Source organism: Phycodurus eques, chromosome 7, assembly GCF_024500275.1.
Source record: "Phycodurus eques isolate BA_2022a chromosome 7, UOR_Pequ_1.1, whole genome shotgun sequence".
In the NCBI taxonomy this organism is placed as follows: Eukaryota; Metazoa; Chordata; class Actinopteri; order Syngnathiformes; family Syngnathidae; genus Phycodurus; species Phycodurus eques.
In genome coordinates this window covers 13,473,161-13,500,021 of record NC_084531.1, presented here as the reverse complement: position 1 = coordinate 13,500,021, position 26,861 = coordinate 13,473,161, and the positions used below count along the sequence as shown (strand labels likewise).

The 26,861-nt window shown below is 41.4% G+C and overlaps 1 protein-coding gene across 3 annotated transcripts in view; it reads right to left on the bottom strand.

Annotated features, from left to right (window-relative positions):
* cux1b (cut-like homeobox 1b) overlaps nucleotides 1–26,861 on the bottom strand; it is a 121,262-nt gene that overhangs the window by 61,937 nt on the left and 32,464 nt on the right. For all 3 annotated transcript variants that reach the window (XM_061682726.1, XM_061682723.1, XM_061682724.1), the window contains exons 2-3: nucleotides 18,622–18,732; nucleotides 3,707–3,754 (exon numbers count right to left, since the gene is read on the bottom strand). In XM_061682726.1, the coding sequence (XP_061538710.1) occupies nucleotides 3,707–3,754; nucleotides 18,622–18,732 (159 nt within the window). The remainder of the gene's footprint in view (nucleotides 1–3,706; nucleotides 3,755–18,621; nucleotides 18,733–26,861) is intronic.

Genomic DNA, 26,861 nt, shown 5'->3' with positions numbered 1-26,861 from the left:
CAATATATACTGTATTGTATTATTTTTATTGACACAAAAACATCCTGCGATTGTCAAGAAAGAACTAGTAGGGAACAAAGAAGAGGAAAAAGCCAAAATAAGCACAAAGTGGATATTTTGTGAGGCTGTTGGCAATGATGAATTGCCCCATGGACTGACTGCACCAGCGCAATTTTGGCGACACAAACTCTCCACCCTTTGCTTTTTAGCCACAGGTACGTATGAAAATATAAATATAGTCAAGTATTATTGTAAAACACATACATATGAGAGGTATAGAAAATGGATGGACAATATAAATATATACTGTGTCTGCACAGCTTGGTCGGCGCAGCGGCGGCAAGGCCTCGCTTATGCTTAAAACCGGGAAACATATTTTGGGATAAAACCTGGCGTGCAATTTTTTATTGGCTATTATGTTACATCTGCGATGTTGCGACGGTGTTCACTATCTATTTTATTTTAGAATCACAGCAAAACCAATGGCTGACTCATGAAAACTAGTTGTGAAACCCCGCACACTGCACTACAGTTCAGTTGGTTTCAGTTACGTCGGATGTAAGTAAAAGCATAGTTTGCATTTTCAAACATTAAGGGAGCCGTTCATAACCAAGCCACAAAATTACACTTGTCAATAAGCGTCGTGGATTTGTCCATGTAGAGCATGCAGCAAATATTGAGAAATGAAAATACGCCCCCCCAACTTGAAAATGTCAGATCTTCACCCAGTTTTGCTGCCAAATCATGATGGAGAAATTCTATGGTGAGGCCAGCCATGATGTACGGATTAGAGACAGTGGCACTGAAGAGACAACAGGAAGCAGAGTTGGAGGTGGCGGAAATGAAGATGTTGAGGTTCGCTCTCGGAGTGACCAGGTTGGATAAAATTAGAAATGAGCTCATCAGAGGGACAGCCAAGGTTCGATGTTTTGGAGACAAAGTTAGAGAGAGCAGACTTCAATGGTTTGGACACGTCCAGAGGACAAATAGTGAGTATATTGGTAGAAGGATGATGAGGATGGAGCTGCCAGGCAAGAGAGCGAGAGGAAGACCAAAGAGAAGGTTGCTGGATGTCGTGAGGGAAGACATGATGGCAGTTGGTGTTCAAGAAGATGATGCAGGAGATAGGCTTACATGGAAAAGGATGACGCGCTGTGGCGACCCCTAACGGGACAAGCCGAAAGGAAAAGAAGAAGTAGTTAAGAAACAATCTGGCAAAATTGTAATCAGCTTGCTCGCTGACACATTTTCAGAAATAGGCAAATAACAAAACATTTACTTGGTTGTTTCATTTCGCACTTGATGGGTAGGCAGGCACTCGAGTGTGTATATAAGCCATTAAAAAGTTAATTTTCCATCATATAGCCCCCTTTAATAATGGTTTTGACAGTCTGACCCTGTAACAGATTATTTCCATTTTCATAGTTTCCAATGGGAAAATTTGTTTTGTAATCTGATCAAAGTGGGAGTCGACCAGTATCCTATTTCATTAGTTTGTGCATATGTACCTAATCGAGTGGTCGTTGAGGAGTGGAAAAAGAGGGTAAAACATGCACACTCAAAAACTGATACACATATATTATCTTCCAGAGGCGGTGAGGGAAGACAGCTGCATGACTGTACAATGACGGGGCCAAGGTCAGTGGTACAGCAGCTTTATATAGCCCAACATGGGAGGCAGGAAATAGACGTTTAATGTAGGACACACCCTACAGTTAGAGGCAGGTTAACTGCAGGACCAGAGCCATTAGTAGACCACCCAGGATTTGCAAATACAATCCTTGCGGTTCCCAAACTGCAGCGCGCTCCAGCAATCCTGATCACATCTGCTTTCACATCCTCCCCTGGCCCCATACCCGCATGCACACTCAAAACAAATGAAGTGACACAAATGATACCACGCCGGCGTCGGGAGAAATGCTTGCAATTGCAAAAAGGGATTCCTGACACATCCCACGCACACATCCGTACGTACGTCGGCACCCTCGGGCCACCATCAGTCAGCACCACCTCACTCCCATATCCCTGTGTGAAGGGCATCAGGCCCACCTGAGTGGTGGTTGCGTACGTGGGTGAGGAGGGGGGTGGGGGTATTGTGTGCGTGTGTGTGTGTGTGTGTGTGTGTGTGTGTCGCCCCACTGGAGTCTGATAAGGGTAGGCTATGGGAAGCAGAGACTGAAGCCTTGGATAATGGAAAAGCTTATCTGATCGATAGACCAACAAGGAACACTGAGTAGGCAACATACGCACACCAACTCACGTACACAAGCATTTACCAAAGCGAGGCCTTGTGAGAACTGTACAGCTTATTGGTAATAATTACAACCTGTAGGCATCCACCTTTCAATGACAAAGTCGCCAAACTTCAAAGTTTTGTCTGGATCCGACAGCCAGACGTTGCTGGAGGATGAGCCACAAAGACGTGGCGGCGCGGTCTTGTTTTTTTTTTTTTATCAAAAGGCTTGAGGGGGTAAGCAAACAAAGCCCGGGCTAAAAATTACACACTCCCGGCGCGGCTCATGTCGTAGCACGCCGACAGAGCAGAATAGTCAAATGATTGATGGGCTGCTCCTCGACTGGCGCGGGTATACAGTATTATCTCAATAATCACACGATAATGTCTCCTCGGCTGGCCGACCACCCACTATGCAACTCGTTTTGTTCGGCCGCGGACGTCGAGGTGTGTCGACACGAGAGTGGTGGAAACAGCTGACAAAACACTAATTACGTCGCTGCACTTTCTTTGCTTTAAATAGAGTGTGGATCATCAGCAGAACACGGTGGAGCCACTTAGAATTATAACGTGCTTTTTGTTTTGTTTTTTCAACACAACCGCTGGCTGTGGTGGCTGCCCTAACCAACAAGAATATGGAAAGTAACCCAGTGTTAAACTGTAATATTCTATGGCCAGTAGCACAGCAGCTCTGTCACTATCTATTGGAGTGATTTGGCTTGTGTATACAGAGTATGTGAGTTGGTAGGAGAGATGGCTGCATTTAATGTCCGCCTACTCCAGGCCCAAATAATGCCGAGTCCAAAACAGCAGCTTCCACTCTTACCCTCTCTCACATATGGGAGTGAACTGGGAATGCAGAGAGGAGGAGTCAGCATGGAAATAGGCCAAAATGATGTAGGAGTGTGATATAAGCACGCACGCGCGCGCACGCACGCACACACACACACACACACACACACACGCGCACACACACAAACCTCTTCTAGGTCAATGTATATGTAAACGTAATGAGGCGAGGGAGTAAAACAGAATTTTTTTTCCTTTTTTTTTTTTAAACGTGTCATAATGAATAGCTATGGCCAGTGATTCACCCCTTCAACAAAAAACAACAAATACCCTACTGAGACACACAGAAAAACAAAAATAATAAATACGGAGGAAATGGCATTCGGTTGAGTTGCGACGGGCTAAAGCTAGGGTTTTGCAATGCCTTTTTTTGTTGCAGGATGCAATTTAAACATACCCTTGGGCTACAGGACTTCATGAATCGGACAGGAAAATCAAAAGTAGGAGAAAAAAGTGTGAGGGCAAATGAGATATTGGTGAGAGAAACAAGAGGAGGAGTGGGCGAAAAAAGAAGTACCCGGTAAGCCTAAACGTGAAGAAAGTCAAAATGGCTGTTAAAATGGCATCTTGTGAGCGATGAGTTTAATAAGCATGCTTATCACAAAAATAACGGGAAGTACTCACCTCTCCTTGGAAGCTCTTGAGCAAAGGGGCGACTTGTTTCCTAAAGTCCTGAAAAACAAAGGACAGTAGGTTAGTTTCAATGAAAATTATCATCACTGAGACATTGTGAAAACTGACTCAAACAATTATAGTAGTGTATTAACGTGAACGCCACTAAAAGCGTACAATTGGGAAACCTACCAAGGGATAAATATGCCTTCAGACATCACGTATTGTGATACTTCATTCAACGCAGCGTACATGCAAAGGATTTGGGTCAATATCACTATAAAGTGCCTTTTGTGGCCTCATCAGAATCAGTAAGTCATCATGAAAATGTAGCAGAATAATGAAACTGAGGTCTCATTATACAAGGCCAAACTTTTTCACACATATCAGTACAATGATTAGTTTCTTAAAATGTGTTTTCTTCATTTTATAAAATTTTTTTCATAGGACTTAATTTGGCATGTGCCACACAATGCCATGTTACCTATTATGAGGTAATAAGGTGTTAAATGATACTAAACCAAAAATTTTTTACATGGTTTAATTGTGCACAAGTGATTCGCTAAAATGCGTCATTTAGATCTTGTATGTTCTATTTTCATGATAATGTTAAATAATTTGCATGTGCCCCAGAATTTCAGTAAAATTACGTCCAGCATTTAGTTTTTCTTCAGCGGAGGCTGAAACAGTGGATAATTGCAGAGTAAACATTTACAGTTAAATTTCTTCATTTCCATCATGTTACGTGTATAGTTGGATGTTGTAAAGCTTAACATGTCCACTCTGTCACAGTGAAATCTCAATTGATATAAAAACCTTTCAGAAATCCGAAATATATTTGTTAAACAGTTACACACTCAGCTTGCAAACTGAAGTACAGTGCCAACAGAAAGTATTCACACCCCTTCACTTTTTCCACATTTTGCTATGTTACAGACTTATTCTAAAGCTGATTTGAGTGGAGTTTTCATTAAAAAAAAATATACATACAGTTGTGCAAAATTATTGCAAATGTAAAACATTTACACATAACAGGCATATACAGTATGTATTCACACCCTTGGCATAATATTTTGTTGAAGCACCTTTGGCAGCAATCACAGCCTCAAGTCATCTTGGATATGTCTCTACGAACTTGGCACATCTGTTTTGGGGCATTTTCTTCCATTCTGCTCTACAGATCCTCTCACGAACGTGAGTCAGATTGTATGGGAAGCATCAGTGGACAGCCATTTTTCTTTCCGGAGAAAGGTTTCAAGTCCGGGTTATGGCTGTGCCACTCAAGGACATTCATAGGCTACTCCTGAAGCCACTCCTTTGTCATCTCGGCTGTGTGCGTTGGGTCATTTCCGTGTTGGAAGGTGAATCGACGCCCTAGTCTGAGTTCCAGAGCACTCTGGAGCATGTTCTCTTGAAGCATTTGTCTACATTTGGGAGCTGTCATCTTGCCCTCTATGCGGACTAGTCACCCAGTTCCTGCAGCAGAAAAACAGCCCCACAGCATGATGTTGCCACCACCAGGCTTCACAGTAGGGATGGTGTTAGCCCGGTGATGATGAGTGCCTCCTCTTCTCCAGATATAATGCTCGCAATTCAGGCCAAAAAGTTAAAATTTGGTTTCATCAGACCAGAGAATTTTGTTTTTGCTGGTCTGAGAATCCTTAAGGTGCCTCTTGGAAAACTGCAAGAGGGCTGCCATGTGCCTTTTAGTGAGAAATGGCTTCCGTCTGGCCACTCTACCATAAAGCTCGGATTGGTGGAGTGTGTTAGCAATGGTTGACCTTCTGGATGGACCTTCTCCTATCTCCGCAAAGGAACACTGGAGCTCCGCCTTAGTGACCATAGGGTTATTTTTTACCTCTCTGACCAAGGCTTCCCCGGTTACTCAGCTTGGTCAGACGGCCAGATCTGGAAAGGGTCCTGGTGTTTCCAAACTTCTTCCATTTCCGAATAATCAAAACGACAGTGCTTTTCGGGACCTTCAATGCTGCTTAAATTCTTTTGTATTCTTCCCCAGATTGATGCCTTGACACAATCCGGTCTCGGAGGTCTGCAGACAATTCCTTAGACTTCATTGCTTGGTGTCTGCTCTGATATGCACTGCCAACTATGAGACCTTAAACTGTATAGACAAGTGTGTGCCATTCCAAATGATGTTCAATCAACTGAATTGACCACAGGTGGACTCCATTCGAGTTGTAAAAGCATCTCAAAGATGATCAGTGGAAATCAGATGCACCTGAGCTTAAGTTTGAGTGTCATAGCAAAGGGTGTGAATACTTACAGTGGGGCAAAAAAGTATTTAGTCAGCTTCTACTCTACTTCTAATTCTACTCATGACAACCAAAAAAGATCCCATTCACTGCCACCAAAGAATAAAACCCAGATGTGGATAATAGATTTGGATAAAGGTGTTCAATTGGTGGGGATAAAATATTTTATGCGCAAGGTAATAAAAACCTAGACTATTGAACAAATGGTAGAGGAAGAGAATTTGGAGGAAAAAAGTGTGGGAAACCCATTTGTTCATGCATGTTTGTCTTTTTTGGAAATTCTGTACATAGTTATATCTGTAAATAAATTATTTTTCTGTCAAAAGTACTTTCTCAGTGTTGTTTTATGTTCAGATGTTTGAGATTTTCACTAAAGAAAAAAATATTGGTGTCAAAGTCATTGTTTTGGTTGATGTGTCTGTTTTCACAAAAAAGCTGTTTTCGCAGTTTTTTTTTCCCCCTCCAGAAACAGATTTGGCTGAAAGTAGCCTATATTTGACTGCTGATTACTAAAGAACGGTATAAGATACAGACAAACTTTTTCTGATGAAAGAAGAGTGTCTGATCTTTCTTTTAGTGGTTTTGGTGTTTACATCGTCACAGTACACAATATTCTGTGGAGCTTTAAAAATCAGTGAATTTGCTCGACAATGCCTGGCAGTCTAGGGGTTCCCTGCTCATTCACTGCTGGCAGTGGTGGTGGTGGGGGTGGGGGGATTCCCCCCCCCCCCCCCAAACAAAAATCTAATAACTCTGCTAAGTCAACTTCAAAAGAAGGTAGACACTAAATTTCTGCTTTGAAGCTCCGCCAGGACCCCAAAAAAGTACATTAAAAAAATTCCATCCAGAACCATGTTTGCACCAATGTTTCACACAGACATTTATTGCAGACAGACACAGTGTTGAGCCAATGATAAACCTTTCCAAAAATGACAAAGGAGCGTCTGTAAGTGATTTTGAAGACAGTTAGATGGGTAATGTACATATAACATAAGTATATCACCGATCAGTTTAAAAAAACAATAACTGATCACCGATCCGATCACATGATGGAGGAATGTGTCTATTTAAAAGTCCTATTCATTTACTGTATATACTTGTGTACTTAATTGCTCAAAAAATTATATTTACAATAAATAATGTCTTTGTTCATCTATTTATGCCATTGCGGCATAGTGACAGACAGAACAAATGAATGGTCTTCTATTAGATGGCAGGAAGTACATACAGTATTTAATGTATCCACTTTTTGTGACATTTTTGTTTGTTGGTGTGCCGTGAGATTTTTCAATTGTAAAATACGTGCCTTGGCTCCATAAAGGTTGGAAATCACTGCTCTAGTCAGATCATGTATCCTAATCAGTCAGGTCAAACCAACATTACAACATGACAGAAATAATGGGTGCTAACTTACTGTAATTAAATCATTTTTAATTAAATCAAACACACCAAAACTTTAGAGCATGATTCGACAGAACGCACGCATGTTTACGCACAACCGTTAGTGCTAGCACTAGCTTGCTAGGCTACATAACGTTGTGTTGCCTGCTTGCGATCGGTATCATATTAAAAGTACGTGAACATACCTCAAGCAAGCCTTAAATGAACGTCATCTCCCGAGCACCGGTGACCTCCACCACACGGTTTTCCCCATTTTGTTCTTATAAACACACGGCGCAATCAATTATTGTCGTCGTAGCCATGCTAACAAGTATATCCGGTCACGTTTGAGTTGACAAGATAGAGCCCAGTGACCGCAAAAAACGGGATGCGGTGGCATAAGAACACAAGATTTTATTGCAGTAGTATGACATAGTGCAATCGTGAAAGACCAAATTTGTCTTGTAGTTTGATCCGGGCATTACGTGTTGTCTGTCCCACACAGAGGACAAGTTTTTTTTTTAAAAAATAACTTTATTGGCTGTCAGATATTTACAGTACTACGTCAAAAGACACGCGAAAAGGCTAAAAATAAACTAGCTTTTGGATTCGACTATACTGTACACGACAGTGACGTGGAGTAAAGGCCTTCTGCGGAGCCGATCAAGATCGGCGAATGACCACATTAAAGCATCAAATGCTAATTATCAGTCGATACTGATCAGGCCGATCAGTAAAGTCTACCTAATGTACACATCACCAATGGGTGGATCTCGAGGATGTCAAGCTTGCACTGACGTAGTATATCCCATCTGTGCGTTTGCAAGCACTTGCATTGGTGGCTATCCGATACGTGTCAAATTTCTGTTCACATTTGGAAGGAGTCGGATTGGAATCTGAAGTTCATTTTTCTCTTTACGCTGCCATGATGCATATCCAAATTCTACCACAAAAAAAATCTTAATTGTGTCACTTTAATGATATAGTGTAATCTACAGTAGTCAAAATGGTAATAATCACAGGATCAGAATGTACGCGACCAAAGTAAGCTGTGTGTAATCTCTATTAGCTGAAACTGGCATTCTCGCCTTCCTCAATGATTTTGAATTTCATATCCTCCTATTTCACAAATAGTTTTGAAATATAAACAAATTGGGAACAGACTGTAGTCAACTCAGAGGTTCCACTGTAATGGTGATCAAATTAGTCCATCATAGAAAATCACTCTCACCACAGCAAATGGGGAATGAGCAGTGCGCGTGTGAGTGATGAGCATGAGACCAGGTTTGCACCCTGGGGTGCCCTGGTGGACCGGGTTTCTCACAAGAGCAGGTGCAGCACCACCTGGGCCACCCAGAGGCACCACTAGTGCGTGCGAGGGGCTAACATGAGACACAATGTAGGCCTACAGTTAATGCAAATTGTCTCCGCGCACCAGTTTTGATTTTATTTTACTGTACAACAAATGCTTTTCATCCCGCACAAGACCCATTAAAGGACTTTCCAGTGTGAGTCAGCGGATTCAGTTTAGACATTCAGTGGACTATGTATCAGGGGAAAATGAAAATCACCGTGCTGTTAGCTGAGCCTACATCCTGACAGACTGAACTGGAGCGTACGATAAAAAGCGTAACAGAATAGGACATTTTGTTCAGGAACATTTGATTTGTACATTCGCTGAATACACACACATCCACACAACAAGAAAAAAAAGTGCCTAATGAAGATGTGAAGTGGGGCAACAACAGATGTGAGCCTCAAAGACTAGAAATCTCAGTTTAAAAGCCCGGACGAGGCGGCGCATCCCAAACTGACCCGGGAACAGTGTCTGGCCAAATCCCAGATCAGTCCAGACAGGCTGAGGACGTGTCACGACCTTGGTGACCCGCATCCATTGTTACCTCATCAGGGGTCGCCATGGCTGTTTGTCTGGACCAATTCAATATTCCCCTGCCAGGGATAATGACCTTCACCCCAGTCTCCCCCCTCTCCCTTTCAAACACACACAAGATAAGCAGGCACAAAACAAACACCCACACACAGCAGGCGCGAGTCTCTCCCTCATTTGCATTAGATTCTGATTAGATCGTAATTTCCATTTTATGAATCCACTGTTCATTCAGTTTGTTGTCAGTGACTTTAACTTTAAACATACATTATTGACATCCAATAAACCTAGAAATGTCTGTGTAACGCAATCCCGTCTAGTCAGGCTGCCATAAATACAGACTTTTTTCAAATTAACTTCTTTGCATAAAAGAGCCATTTTAACGATGGCAGAATTATTTAAACAACAGGGTGTAATAATAGCTGAACTGAAAACAAAGTTAAACATTTACTAAGGAAAACATGCAGGGACATGTTACTTTTTTTGCCAAACCTTTTTTGTTGCCCTGAACCAGTTTGGTCATAGCTACAGTACATCGCCCCCTTGGCCCCCTCCACTTTCACAGATTTATGACCATATAACATAATGTGCGCGCACGCACTGACGCAGCATGTTCAATATGCGCGTGTGTGTGTGTGTGTGTGTGTGTGTGCAGGCCGAAGGAGGAGGAGATGGATGGCTGGTGTGTGAGCTGCCGGCAGACAGCAGACAGCCCAGCCCGAGGAAGCCTCCAGGGAATATGGAACTCCCATTCGCTGTCTATCTGCCCAGCAGCTAAACACAAACGTGCGCGCACGCACACGCACACACACACACACACACACACACAGGGACGCACGAGAACACACGAGTTGCTTTACTACCGCAGCCCCTGGCTAGCAATCTTTGGGGCATTTTACAGCCATTATCAACCCGGCCCTTATGAGAGGCTGGTAGAGGAGCCTCGACTAACTAAAAGGAAAATTAAGAACAGAATGAATAATTAAAGTGGCACACGCGCGGGCACATACTCTCTCTCACACACATGAAAATCAGTGTGTCGGTCATAATAAATAATGAAAACTTTGTTTCCACGTCGCATTTTTGTGCACTACTTTTAAAATTTTACAAAAGCCGCTGTGTGAGTGAGTGAGAGTGGAGAGAGAGAGAGAGAGCGAGAGAGAGAGAGAGAGGAGAGAGAGAGAGAGAGAGAGAGAGAGAGAGAGAGAGAGAGAGTGTTACTGCCCAGTTCACAGTGAGTACGGCTCAGCAGATGAGACACAGTCAACATGAGCCCCCGCTCTCCTGCTTGCTGAATTATGGATCAGAGACGGACTCCCGCTCAGCTTAATGCAGTCTGATCTGATGTGACTGTGATCTGCACTGACTGGTGTGGACCATAAAGAGCTGACAGGGCCACGCTATAGGACGGCCCACACACATATACACAGCGCAGCACACAATCGGGGCATTTTTAATCAGGCCCTGTCATCAAACTTTACGAAGCAGCCTTTTTGGTAAAGATCACATCAGTGCTATGGGCTTCTTTCAAAAAGTTGTGCCTTTTAGTGCCGTTACAGCCTTGTAATGAATCCTGTTGCTCGACTGGCCCGGCTCGGATTCCTCCTCCACATACCAGGGAGATGCCAGGGGCCACGCAGACGCCAGAGGAGCCTTCCTAAATCACAGCCTTGTTACACTGATGAATGTCTACGTCCAGCTATCAGCCTCTGTGTGTGCATTTACTGTGTGTTTATAACACTCTCCTTCCGTGAGCATATGTGCCTCCCTTACTCCTGTGATGGTTACATTTGAAAAATGAGATTGGAGATGAATGTGGAGGCCTGAGTGGAAATTACAAGTACAGTGGAAGCCCCACCAATTGAACACCTTAAAAAGCTAGTCAAACTTGTCGTTCGGAACCCAATTTCAGCTAGCGTGAAAGGGATAACTGTGCTTGTTTTTAGTTTTTGTGCCGCTTTTACCTGAAAGAAGGATGGTGGTAAGATAAGAATATTTAAAGAGAAGAAGTTCCGTGGTGCCTTGAGATAAGAGTTTAATGAATTCCTTGACCATGCCCATAACTCAAAACAAACCTCAAACCATTGAAATGAATGGAAATGCCATTAATCCATTCCAGCCTCCCGAAAAAAAACTTTGGAGGAAAAATGGCACTTTATGTTAAACTTTATAAAAACATACAGTAATGACATAATTTTATAGAATCATAAGGAATTAAACAGTTTTTGACACACTTTCTCCCTTCAATGCACATTGTGCTCCTCATTCGGATGTGTGCGACTTGGCCACCAGGGGGCAGTAAAAGACGCCGATATACAGTATAGTACTGGAAACTCAATTCCTCTTTTGCCTCTCAGTAAAGCAGTAATATTAGTCATTCTTCGCAGAGGATAAAGAATATACACCTGTGGGTATTGCTAAATTATCCTTCTGCTTGTGGTGCTGCGCCATTTGTGTTCAGACATCCGCTACTTAAAGGGTAACAACACTACCATATAGATGCAGAGCTGCCAACCTATAAAAACGCACTTCCAGAACATCCATCCATCCATCCATTTTCCAAACCGCTTATCCTAATTTGTGTGAATTTCCATATTTTCAAAATGTTGTCAAGAACATTTCCATGCAACAGTCATAATCATTAATAAATAAAAAATTATGGCTTCAATATTTGTCATTTTAATGTTTTCATTACATCAACCTTACAATTGTGGACACAGTTGTAGCCTGAATCAAAGTACCAGTATATGAGATTTAAACATTCCATCATCATAAATATCTGTCTATGGATGAATTCACCTTTGCCAAGTCTGTTTTTAACCCTGGTGACACAAAAAATAACAAAAAAAAAACTCAAATCTGTTAAAGCAGATTTATCAGGTCTCAAACATCAAAATTAAAACTCAGCACTCAACATTGCTGATAGACTGAATTGGATAGTTTGTGGATGGATAATAGTTTTGGTTTCTATTTTGTGCAATGTACTTCTTGTACACATAAGAAGTACATGTAAAAAGAAGAAATGTAATTACGTCTTCTCTTGCATGCTATTTATAGTACATATTTATATTTCCTAAAGTGGGGCAAAAAAGTATTTAGTCAGCCACCAATTGTAAAAGTTCTCCCACTTAAAAAGATGAGAGAGGCCTGTAATTTTAACCTTACCTGTGAGAGACAAAATGAGGGAAAGAAATTCCAGAAAATCACACTGATTTTTAAATAATATATTTGCAAATTATGGTGGAAAATAAGTATTTGGTCAGTCATTCATCTCAATACTTTGTTATATACCCTTTTTTTGCAATGACTGGTCAAACGTTTTCTTTAAGTCTTCACATGGTTTTCCCACACTGTTGCTGGTATTTTGGCCCATTCCTCCATGCACAGGAATTGTCCTAGAGCAGTTATGTTTTGGGGTTATCGCTGCGCAACACAGACTTTGAACTCCCTCCAAAGATTTTCTATGGGGTTGAGATCTGGAGACTGGCTAGACCACTCCAGGACCTTGAAATGCTTCTTACGAAGCCACTCCTTCATTGCCCAGGCGGTGTGTTTGGGATCATTGTCATGCTGAAAGAACCAGCCACGTTTCATCTTCAATGCCCTTGCTGATGGAAGGAGGGGTTTCACTCAAAATCTCACAATACATGGCCCCATTCATTCTTTCCTTTACACGGATCAGTCATCCTGGTCCCTTTGCAGAAAGACAGCCCCAGAGCATGATGTTTCCACCCCCATGTTTCACAGTAGGTATGGTGTTCTTTGGATGCAACTCAGCATTCTCTCTCCTCCAAACACGGCAAGTTGAGTTTTTATCAAAAAGTTATATTTTGGTTTCTTCTGACCATATGACATTTTCCCAATCCTTTTTTGGATTATCCAAATGCTATCGAGCAAACTTCAGATGGGCCTGGACATGTACTGGCTTAAGCAGGAGGGACACACATCTGGCACTGCAGAATTTGAGTCCCTGGCGGCTTCGTGTTACTGCCTTTGTTACTTTGGTCCCAGCTTTCTGCAGGCCATTCACTTGGTCCCCCCCATGTGGTTCTGGGATTTTTCCTCACCGTTCTTGTGATCATTTTGACCCCACGGGGTGAGATCTTGCGTGCAGCCCAAGATCGAGGGAGATTATCAGTGGTTTTGTATGTCTTACATTTTCTAATAACTGCTCACACAGTTGTTTTCGTCACACCAAGCTGCTTACCTACTGCAGATTATGTCTTCCCAGCCTGGTGTAGGTCTACAATTTTGTTTCTGGCTTCCTTTGACAGCTCTTTGATCTTGGCCATAGTGGAGTTTGGAGTGTGACTGTTTGAGGTTGTGGACAGGGTCTTTATAATGATAACAAGTTCAAACAGGTGCCATTAACACAGGTAACGAGTGGAGGACAGAGAAGCCTGTTAAAGAAGTTACAGGTCTGTGAGAGCCAGAAATCTTGCTTGTTTTTATGTGACCAAATACTTATTTTCCACCATAATTTGCTAATAAATTATTTAAAAATCAGACAATGTGATTTTCTGGAATTGTTTTTTTCTCATTTTGTCTCTCATAGGTGAGGTATACCTATGATGAAAATGACAGGCCTCTCTCATTTTTTTAAGTGGGAGAACTTGCACAATTGGTGGCTGACTAAATACTTTTTTGCCCCACTGTATTTCCACAACTGCTGCTGAAGCGATGCAAATTTCCCCATTGTGGGACTAATCAATGTTATCTTATCTTATACTACAAATATTTATTAATAATAAGAATATACTTTTAACCTGCTTACGTTCTGAAGTGACGTGTGCAGTGACATACTAATTCATTTCCGGTTCAGACGCAGTGTCCTGTGTGGAAGTGTATTATTTTACATCTCTAAACATAATAATTGGAAAACCAACGAAGTAGAACGCGCACAAAGACGTGCTTGTGCCCAACGGCAGTGGTGAACAAGAGTGTGTCTTAACTATGTTAAAATAAATGACCAGTCACCTCAGTGCAACACTTCGATAAAGATTATATTCTGCAAAGGAGGCTTTCACAATGTGTAGAAGTCTGACGCACTCCCTCCCGCTCCGAGCCTCAGCCTACACCGCACGGAACATCAGTAAAGTCAATTGGGTGACTGAAACAGTCAAATACCTCGATGCCAACATTGAGGCAGCTAATTAAGTTAAACGATGGGTTGTACTCTTGCACTGATGTTTTTTCACGATTATTTTAGTCTTCAAACCAACGTAAGAGCTGATGACAGACAAAAATAAACTATAAATTACTTCACCATTCTGGAAAGAAAGTAGAAACAGTCGCATTACAAGCTTAACATTAACCTAAAACTTCAAAGGTCAAACTAGCAACTTTACATCACAATGAATTGGGACCAAATTCACAAAAACGTCTCACAGTATCACAAACACTAACCTTATCTCATCGGTGGTTAGGTAAAGGAATCAATGTTTTACAGAGCATTGGTTCCATTTATTACTCTTGCTCACTTTACTTTAGTTTTTACCAGTGTCGTGTGAAGTTATTTTTCGTGCCAAAAAGCTGAGTTCTGGTCCGTACCCTTCAAAATAAAAGGCTACATGCTTAAAACAGGAAGTCAAGTTAAAAGTTGCACATAGAAACCATTTGATGTGATAAAACAGTCGCAAATAACTATTTTAACAATGCAAGATTTCTTTTAGGTGAAACAATAATGAATGAATATTGAGTCAATTGGGTTAGTTCCACACACACTGGCTTTTAGTTCATAGGTTTGATATTGATACTGGTTATAGAGAACGCAGAGTCAAATGTTCATTTTAGTTCATGCTGCAGGCTGCTAAGAAAATGGATGTTCATAATTTGGACACCCTTTACTGAAACCATGCAAACGTTTTTGACCCAGCCCCCTAAAAGAATCGGAATCGAGAATCATTTGGAGCCGGAATCGAATTGAGGGACTGGAATCGGGACCGGAACCGCTCAAATTCAAACGATGCCCAACCATATTTACGCCAGGCGACTCTGTAGATCCTAATTTGGTGATGTAAGTTGACCGACTGGAAGACGAGATGCCAAAAACGAAATTTGAAAAACATGTGATTCGCGATTATTCAACTTCAAGCGCTTAACGTCGATGTGGAGCAATAACGTTGACACGTCAACTAGTCACTTCAACCCCTACTGTGAAGTAAGCGGACTCACATTTAAAATTGGCTAAAATGACAAGCAGATAAGTTAACAGTTAGCGTAGCTTCTTCTATTTCTTCACCTACTACTACTCTTTCTTCTTCTTAGTATTTTTCCGGCAGGCTGGATTCCCTGTGGCACCATTCTGCCTCAGACAGGCCAGCATTGGTACCATGACAGACACCTAGTTTGGGGGAGGAGACTCTCGATTGTTGGCGGAGATATGGTTCCAGTGGTGTGCTGTGTTGGACCTCTTGAATGCACCACATGCTACAAGAATAGTGACCACACGTGACAATTTTTTACTTGTCGTGTAGGATCGCTCACATTTTAAAATATTATTAAAGATGTTAAAAATCAGTATGCGAGTAAACTACTTAAGCAGATTCATTCAGTGTCCAATTACTTTTATCCACTGTTCAACAACTGTTTCAGTGTCATGAAAGGCACGCGCCTTCTTTATATACGCGTGGATGGCGACCGGGCTGACGTCTCTGCGGCTATCCCTCACGCAGTTTGCCTTTTTACCTGAGCGCAACCCACGTACGGTGTTTTGAAAGTGTGCTGCAGTACTCCTCCAAGTCGGGGGTGTCGCTACGGCTGTTATTGGCTAGGACGCCACAGGATGGAGTTTCCTCTGCATTTTTTGGGCCATTTCCGGTAGCTGTTTTTACTTTCCTTTCCGTAACAAGGAACAAAGCAACAACAATGGCGATGGTGGAAAGAGTCTGCTACAACAAATGGGCCTAGATGACCAGACAGTACGTTTAATTATGCTGCAAAATTGATCGAGAAGGCGGCGGCGTCGGTGCTATGTGGAACCGGGAGGAACGCTGTTTACATCATCACAGCATGTGACCAAAATGGACCAATCACGACATCTCCACAGCATTCTATGCGCAGCAACTATTTTTGCCGTGTGCACGTCAAGCGACGCGGGCCAATTCGTCGGTCACGTGTTACACTGCGGGCGTTATCTGCCGCGCGAGCGCGCTAACAGTAGTCATGATGATGACAGAGCGATGTTTAGTGCAGTTACTGTTTTTGTCATGGTAGGTCTCTACTTCTTAATTGAATGCACACTCGGAGCCGGTATCGACTTGCTTTTGGTGAAAATAGGACTGCTTGGTCTCCCACATTTGATCCATTTGTGATGATTGACAAGGAGAAGCACTGAGTGACAATCTTGACTGCTGCGTTAGCAGTTTGCTTGCCACTGACTAGCTAGCTTCTGTCTGCTTGTCACGTGGGTGTTTTAACTTTTGTTTTAAATTACATTAGTGGTTGATTATATCCTTGCAGGAAAGTTAATTTTTTATTTAATTTTAATGAAAAGGTGCATAAGCAATTCTGACATAATACCACTCCTCATTTAGCATTAAAGTTAAACGCTTTCCTCATTGTTTCTAATGTATTATTAGATGGAAGAATTTATTGACTTTTTCGGATAATTGCATATTTTCTTTCACCAATCAATACCAATGGTTGCACCCCATGTGGACTGTTATATTAACACATTATTAACCAATATTTAGTGCTGAAAATAGCTTGTGAGCAAATCTATTAACTCTCTTGAATACTTCGTCTGAGAAGTGTAGTTTTTCTTGAGTCCGTGAAAGCCCCGACATGAAATCGCCTCAAGTTTATATGTTTTTTTTTACAAAATATTTGTCAAAGTAGATAGGTTAAAAACATTTGAGTAGGCCCGTTTTTGTTTTAAACTTCATAGCCCATCAACCCCGAAGGTACTGTAAGTGCAGCGTGCAGATGAATTTTTTGCCGATTATACACTCTAGTAATAAAGATTTTTTTCACTGCATCACTCACGGTTCTTGGACCTTACAAATAAAGTTTGCAAAGATAATGTAACCACAGTCGCTAGCTTAGGTTACCTATTAAAGCCTTTTCTCTTGTCGGGGGCTCAGCACAAGCACAAAGTTTGATGAGCACAGCTGGCAGTGGCGACTTGTCTGTGACGTTATAGTCAATCACAGCATCAAATTAGAGATTTTTTTGCATATTAAATTACCGACTGAACACGATTTTGGGAAGGTGCTGTGTTTATGTTGGTGCGCAACAGTGTATAATAGCAATATATAGAATAATACCACTTTAACGATGCGGTAACTATTTCCTGAAAAGTAGTGGTTTTGGAGAAGCGACGATTCGACTCGACAGCAACACTGTGTCCTTGTATGACACTAAAATGATACTTAAAACATTACCTGTACATTTATTTTAGGTTATATGATGGTATCAATTTGAAATTATCCGTCCATTCATACATTTTTATGCCACGTCTCCAAGGTCCTGACCTTGAGCCTATCCTAGCTGATTTAGGCCAAGAGGAGGGGTGCACCCTGAACTGATCGCCATCAAGACACCGGACAATTCTAGACATGCACCATTCACACTCACATTCAAGAAGTTCAGAAGCAGACACACAAACCACTAGTCCATCGTGCTTTCACAATGTGGAATTATTCAAAAGACTGCATACGTAGTTTCTCTCAATAGGAAATGTTCTGTTAAAATCCATACAAATCAGGGAGCACAGCGTCACAGAATTGATTGCACACAACTATGGGGGTTCTATTCTAGTTTCCTCTGGAGGATCATCAGCTAAAGAGGGTGGGCTCTGAGCTAAAGTCAATAGGGGCAATCTTCACCCTGTGTTAACCATAATAGGCCTGCGATCAACTCCGCCGGGAGATGACAACTTTCTATCCACCGTCTACTGCGTTTATACATAATTCATTGGACCATCAATAATTCACCATGGTGACATTACCAATAATAACACAACAATACTTTGTTTTCGCTTGCGCTGTTTAAAAATGTGTTGCCCGGGTAACAGAGATGAAACATATTCCCAGAAGGCGGGATGGGAACACAGGAATACGACAGAATTCCCCCCTGATCCCGCTTAGTAGCATTGTCACACTCTGCCTCTCTCCCGTGGTCTCTCTCACACACACACACACACACACAAAAACTAGGTCAGATAATACAAACTCCTGAGGGGTTTTCTGTTTTGTCTCTTTAGGATTTCAGGGAAACTAATGGAGAGACTATTTTTGGGAGCCAAGCCCACATCTCTGTGCTCCTCCTCCTCTGCTGCACTTTCCCTGTAAATAATCATTGCTGCGTTTTATGAAGAAGAGAAGACACGCATGCAGAGGCAAACTATGGTCGCCAAACGTGCCCACATGAGCACACGAGCTCACCTCTGGTGTGTTCTTCTTGAACTCGCGGCTAAGGTCAATGAGCTTCTTCCTGGACTGTTCGCTCTCGTCCTGTCTGTTGGCGAGCTGTGTGGCAGTGGCATCGAGTTCTTTCTGCAACACAATTGCAACAACTTAAAATAAGATGACATTTAAAGGGACAGAATCTAGGCAGAAGAGGTGAGAATTGTGATACAATATCACAATATTTTGTCAATTATAACATAATATCACGACACACTAATTTTGCAATAACTCGATACACTGGAGGAAAACCATCTACGATACATCGATGTAGTGGATCATCTTGCATACAAAGCTCACAAAAATACACACATGAAAATACGTTAATGAAACAGTTTGTTGAATGTGTTATAAAAACAAAAGTTTGGCATTAAATGATCATTGTGAATTATGTAGTAGATTGTTGATTAATCATGCCGTTAACTCCTACCCGCAGCCATATTCTGCTCAATACAAGACCTGTTGTGGAAAAATGTACAACCGTGTTATATGGACAAAATTTTACATCCCAAAATAGGTTGTGTAATAGCCCAAGTAGCCCGACAATTATATATTTCATGATATAATTTTTTGCCTTAAAAATACATGAAATGAATGGCAGTTTTCTGTAATCTTTTCTCTATTTATTTAGAACATATTTTATATAGACCACACAATTAAATGAATAAACGCTGATTAAAAATAAAATCAAACACAAATATCCAGTGGCCCCTTAAATACCTTTCAATATATCTGGTAGTCCAACCATCTTTCAATGAATGCAGTACAGTACAAAGAATCAAAATAAATACAACACATTGAATACAGTGCTTCAAGTAACATTCAAGTATGCCTACCATTTATCCAGTAAAAGTATTACTAAGAAATTACTACTGAGGGAACAGTCGTGGCAAGGTAAATCTAATGATATTATACATGATAGAGGATTATATTGTATGATAGACAATTTCTATCAAATCTACAATATACATAATATATACATAAAGCTCTTTTCCCTCATCTTTTCCCTCATCCCTTATATATTTAAAAAATACACAGTTAATTGATTAATTGTTCATTTTACTTGTAGCTGTTCAAAGAAATTTTGTCCAATACCCATCCATAGAGAGTCCCGATCAGATACCTCGGCAATGCATAAATTGGAAAAAAAAAAAGTGAGCATCCAAATTGTCTTGTCTTAATTGGTTTTATTTTAATAAAACAAAAAACTTTTCTATGGTCTATATGAAAAACGGGTCCTATACCACCTGGGAAAATAAGTTTGAATAAAGACAAGCATTTTTGTGGAATCCCAACAAACGTGTGAATGTGCTTTGCATTTTCACACCACCACACAAACTCTATTACATTGTGTAATATAAAACCAGGCTATTGCTGTTCCAGTTGACAATATCTTTGTACATCAGGATTATTTTGTCACTTTTTGACCTTAAAAGATAAACTGAAAATTAGGTGATCTGCCCCGATTTTTGATCACGTGATCAACAAAACATGTCAGATCGTATAGCCAATAACACTCACCATCAATAAATGGGAAAATTTACAGCTAACCTATATGATCGGTATCGGCAGTGACAATCAGATCTAATTTATGGATTGTCGGTTCCGGAATCGGCAGCATAAAACTCTGATTGGAGCACTCTGAATTATAAATAGTGTGCACAACATTGAGACATATGATAAAGAATTGTTAGAATGTCAATGCTAAGTAAATATTTTAATTTTGTAATTGAGTTATTCTTTTAAGCATTATTATTAATTTGTGCAATTGCAATGCCATGATTTTAGTGAGGTTAATACAAAATAATCGCCATGAATGCAATTGTACTAAACATTTCTTAAAGGGGCTTAAATATTACAGTATAACGACACTAAATACGAATTCACTACAATTTAACGTATTATATCATGAATATACGGGGCCGGAACAAGTTCTGACAGGGCCACCACAACTTGGCTCATGCGGGCCACCACTTAAAAAGGCTTAACGTCAGACTCTATCATTGCACCGGTGCGTCGAGCCCTTTAACCAAAATGATTTTTTTTTTTTAAATAATAAAATATTATCCATTACTGTTTATATATTGTTCATTTATAGTTTTACAAAAAAAAAGAAAAAAATAGTAAAGCACTATAGATTATTGATCGATGTCTGACTTCTAGGTGAAGCTAAATTTTGTTTACAAAAAATATATATATATAAACAAATATAAATTCAGTTTCAAATTCCTCATTCCTGGTCAAGTCATTAATGAAGAGGTTCAGAGTTCACTGAAATTGAACGAGTCCGCCTTAAAGCACCTCGCAAAGCTGGGTTGTCTCTACTCAATTTTATGACATTTGAGCTAATAAAGTGGTGAAGCACTATTCTGATATTTATTTTGGTCCTAGCCCTACTAGACACACTGCAGTGGTGAACTTGGCCCAGCACGTTGTGGCAGCTGAGAACAGAACCCCAACATGCATGTCCCGCCAGGGGGGAAACCCCGCCTAGCGAGCTAACCGGCACAATCAAGTGTCGTCACTTGCCACTGTGCGAGCCTTGGTAAAAGACCGCGACTCCAGCGTGCGCTTTTCACCGCAATTATTGACCGACAGCCCCCGGAAGACCCCACCCGAGCATCACGGCCATGGTGGCGCTATTCCACGAGTGTCGCGTGTCATGAAGCAGAGAACGGTCTTTATTGCGTGCATTCTGCAAAGTTATTTATGGTCGCTCGTTCCAGACGACGATGAGCCAAGAGCTGACATTAACAAGACGTTGAAGGCCTTATAAAGATTGTATCTCACCGTGCTCAGATTGTGTTGCTGTTGGAATCTTGCCCTCTCTCACACTTTTTTCCCCCTCCCTCTCACCACTCATCATCTGAACGGCGGTACTCCTCTGTTAAAATTCTTCTCTTCCCCCTCCTCCACGTCCTGTGAGGCCGCCCACCCCTGAGAGTGATTAAACGCTGCTGAAGGGCCGTTATGCTAACTAACACACTAATCATTTAATACACACATTACCACAGGGGCCCTTGTGGCTCCGTCTGCTGACAAGGTCCCAAAACACACTCCAGCACACATTGCCCACCTCCCGCGATAAACCCTCTGAAGAAATAGTGTGATCAAGTACTAATTAGTAGCTTTTTCCCCCTCCATCAGCATTAAGTCCAAGTCCCCAAGTCGATGTGATCTTGTTTTATCCACAATACATGAAGGAAAAAATCCACAATAACGGAAATTGGTCGACCGCTGCTGTAGCGGTTAATGCAGCAGCACGGAATACAAAAAAATGGGAAGAAAAAAAGCTCAATTTGTGCTCTCGTTGCCCATGGAGCAGTTGATGTAGCAGCCTGTCTGCCCATGGCTATGGAGCAGCTGCTCTGTATGTTAGTCAATTTGAGCGTGCGCAGGAGCCTGTAAAACGCCTGATATAAAAAAGGAGGCCATGATAAATTTTTATCATGTTATATTCATTGTCAAAAAATATGGATGTTGTAGTACTGGTAAAGCTATGCTACAGCTGGTTCAAGAAATAAACTTGGCATATGGTAGCAATGGTTAAAGAGGTGAAACGACTTAAGATTTTTTGTAGTCGCCGGTAAGGTGGTAGGTGAGTCAATTTCGAATAATCGCTGACTTCATTGATATTTGTTTTTTGTTTTTTTGTGTGTGTTCAACTAGCTGTGCCTGCCTCCAAACAGGAGCTCGCTCACTGACGCTCACATTCGGACACTCACTCATCCAAACACATTCGGACACCTTCTTTGCCTGGCAGACAATCCCAACACCATGTCAAGTAACGCAACTGAAGGGTCATGAATCCCGACAGTATTTAAAGATACTATATAACAAAAAAATAAATAGAGGACATGGGAATGCTTTGCAAAAAGTATTATACCGAGCTTGCAGTTGTGTTACATAGAATGTTGAAAGTTTTATCGTCTAAGGAGATGCTACAGTATATTGTCTGTATTTTCACTGTTACAGGAGGGAGTTTGGTGAATTCGTTGACGTGAGGATTTAAAGATGTTCGTCAGCTAGCGTTAGCGGTGTCCCTTTATTATATTTCAGGATAGATTTATTATATTTAAGGATAGTGACCTTGTCACCCATCTCATTTTTATTAAAATATTTCCACATGCTTGAGGCACTGCTGCTAGTTTGCTGCCCAAACCCACCACCTGTTAATTTCCCAAAAAAGAAAGGGATGACGCTACGACAACGATCGGCGTGTAACACTGGTCGCGTCGTCCGATTGAAGGCCAGCGGTGACATTGAGACCATATCACGGTCCACTTCCCTCGAAACGTGGACTGCCAGTCATTCGGGCTCTGATTACAATAAGCTTGATCCAGATTCATCCTTATCTGGCAGCAGCAAGGCAGCTTGACCCCCCAGAAAGTCACGGAAGAGGTAAGAATTTTCTAACTTCAAAGCTAACGTCCATAGCCTGAGCGATTACTTCCTTTACCATTTTTATCATGCAACATGCACAAATAAGCACAACAGTTTGTCCAACTATACTGCACGTTTACAAATCATGCATCGTGTAGAAATAAAAATGTGGAGCATTGATAGCTAGATGAATTGGATAGATGTTTTTTATTGTTCTTTTATTTATAGACAGTAATGCACAAAAATATAATTTTCAGACGTGACGTGTAATGTAGAATTTTTTTTACCTTTCCTCATCGCACTTCAGCAACAACATAAATATTTTGTGGTAATTGTACATATTTCTACAAATTGCAGTTGGTGCATGCAGCAGCAGCAGCACTCCCACACCTGTTGGCAAGAAAGGTGAAGAAAGTATTTTTCTCCACCACACTGCAGCAATAATAAGTTTCATTTTTATGCTAATTATTTTGTTTTTAATATACCTCAAGATTCAAATTAACTTTGCTGGTTACATTCCTTAACGGAAGAGCACTGACGTCCGGATTATTGGGAAGCTTTTATTTTAAAGGTGGCTTTCGCCGCGAGTTGGCGACCTATTACCGTAATGCCTAGTATGAACAAAATTAGGGGCGGCTGGCTTGACTGCTATTTTACGAGTGGAGGCTGGCTTGACCGCAGTCGAAAACGGCACCTACGAAGAGACACGCTTACGAAGCACAGTTTAAACTGCAAGCTATCAGTTACGTGGAAGAACATGGGAATCGAGCAGCCGCGAGAGAATTCAAGATCAACGAATCCATGGTTTGCAAGTGGAGGGAGCAGGAAAACGAGCTTCGCCAAGTCAAGAAGACGAAGTTGAGTTTCCGTGGAAAAAGAAGAAAAACAAAACGTGGAAACAAGGCGAGGTGGCCCGAGTTGGATTAATGAGCAAAGAACACCCGGGAGAAGGGTCTCTACTGTCACCATTCGACTGACTGCAATAACTTGGAGCTTGCCATCATTCCGGGAAGCTTAACGAACCGCTGGACATCCGTGTAAACAGGGCGTTCAAAGTAAAGTTGCGAGCGGCCTGGGAGCGATGGATGACAGATGGCGAACACAGCTTTAAGACTGGGCGGCAACACCGGGCGAGTTGGATTGTGGATGCTTTGGCTAACGTGTCTGGTTTGACTGTTGTCCGACCTTTCACGAAAGCCAACATCATTGCTGAACAGCCCCCCGGCAACGAGACTGACTCTGACAATGACGAGGGGGAACCCGACATGTTTGTTGGAGAACTTGGCCAGCTGTTCATTTCGGATACAGAAGATGAGAACTTTGATGGATTTGTGGATGAGGATTGATCAAAAAAATAACGCGAGTACGTTGTTAAATACTTCAATAAAGTACAACCCAACTTAGTTTTGCTCCCGCTGCCTTTTTAAAAACATTGTTTTAGCATGTATGCATGCTACCATATGTTTTAGCATGCCTGCACCCAATAATACGGTGCGCCTTATGTATGTGTTAAATACAGATATAGACCCCATAACTGAGACTGCGCCTTTTAATATGGTGAGCCTTATGGTCGTGAAAATACGATAATTACACAGTCCCGACAAACAGAATGCTCTTTTAATTTCAAAAGGAGTCAACGCAAATCAAATGGCGTTAAGCGCACAAACAGCAGAGAGGAATTAAACAGTTAGTTAAACTGGTCATCCATATGAAATCATTAATGAGGCTCCATTTCGGAGAAAAACAGAACATAGCGCATTCCACCACTCCGGTTCTGCTTTAGGAGGTCACATGCAATGCATGACGACCTCCATTCTTCGGGCCAATCCCTTTCCGATGGCCTGCACACACATCCTACTGTGATACCAAAATCCCCAATGCCCGAAAATACTCTGGCTGTTATGCTAAATAAACACATCACACATGAAAAGAGGATTGATCGGATTCCAAGTCGGGGAGTAATTATGGACACGGTCTTGGTTGTAAATGTGTGTTGGGGGGGCCTCATACATGGTCGAGTTTTGTCTATGCAGCAAACTCTTTGCCCACATCAGCACACACGGGCAGACTTTACACTCATTTTGCTGATGGAGCGTAACATCTCAAAGTGTACAATTCCCACTGTTCACCCACATCACATCTTAGTGACCACTATGGAGGTTGCACGATACATTGACACTGTTGTATGTTGTCAATAAAAGTATAAATTTAGCCGTTTATCCACTTCATCAAAATCAAAACTGCCATGCTCATTTCGACATCAGCTGTGGAAAAGCTTACTGACAAAAAAATGGGCCGATGACAGAAAAAAACAAAAAAAATAATTTAAACTTCTATGAGTTGGCTTGCAAAATACTGACAAAATGAATATGTATAGTATGTGACTGTGGTAGCATACTTACAGCATCAATACTTAAACAAGAGCAAGCAGTGTTAAGCTATTTGAAATTCTTTGCGAGTGACGATGGCCCAGTCGATATAGCAACCTGATCCGCGTTTGCGCCTACATCACATTTTATGTTACGGACTAAAATATTGAAGATGGCCAAAAGCAAAATAAATAGCTTAATAGGAGAGATGAAGATCTTTCATGTTTCTTATGACAAGAGTTTACATTTGTCATGATTGATCTTTGGTGCATGCGTAGACTGAATAGTTAAAAAAAATTATGGGTAGAGCTTGTCTGATATACAGGTATTTTACAAAGGTCACATCAACACAATCTGACGCGCAAACTCGGGCAAGTTATGTTTCGTTTTTAACGACAACACTGCCCTAGTTTATTTGATTTTATTTACCCCCCCTCTCCCCCCAAACGAATGTGGATGAAAGTGGCTAATGAGTGTGCCAGAGCTTCTTTTGCATCTATTTTAGAGACCCATATGCCTTGTAGCCATTAAGCAACCCAGAGAGAGAGAAAAAAACAGTGTCAGGGACAAATAAAAGCTGATTTCAAGCAAGTAGCGTTAGGCCCATTTAAACTGTGAATAATGCCAAAAGAATCCCCACCCAGACCAAACTTTATTGAAGCTATGGTTCCACCTAATATTACAGTCCAGTCTGGCCCATGAACCCTGATCTGGCTTACTGCTCCAGCACAGTTTCTAGACTTAAAAGCTCACTGCTACATGGAAGTGATCAGTCACTGTCAACCAATCAAACGACTTCAGTGTCTAGCTGCAGTCAAGCCTACCACTTCATACCACCAACAGATAAATATCGCTGGTGTCGGGCCAAAACCTCCTACGTCCACATTTGGTCAATTTCATATCTTTTCACAAATCAATACTACTGGTCAGTCACAAGGTGGGACTGTTATTTTTACAAATTATTGACCAATCTAAAGTGTTGATATGGCTTTCTATTTTGGATGGTGCAATGTTAAAGTCCCTGTAAAATGAAAAGAGAAATGTCTGAATGTCTAAATGTGACACAACACAGAGAAGAGTGTTGTTAAAAAGCTTGTCTAATTTGAATGAAAAAAAAATAAATCACCAACTACAGTGGTCCTTCGTTTTTCACGGTTAATGGGGGCCAGAACCCACCGCGAAAGGTGAAAAGTAGGATTTGCGAAATAGGATTAGGGAAAATAGGGAAAAATCCATTAGTGCTCTCATTGGTCGATGTCGCGCCGGGAACCAATCACGCGCCTTGTATGAGTCCCCGGACAGTTCAGGCATGTACAAAGCCTCTGAGTTAATTCATCTCTTCGTTTGGCATGCAGGGAAACCTTCTCTCGCGCGCATCAACATGAAACAACGTCTTTCCGCAATATGGCTGCCGATATGGCTGTATTTTTTTTTTTTTTTTTATGAATATTTTGGAAAAACCCGCAA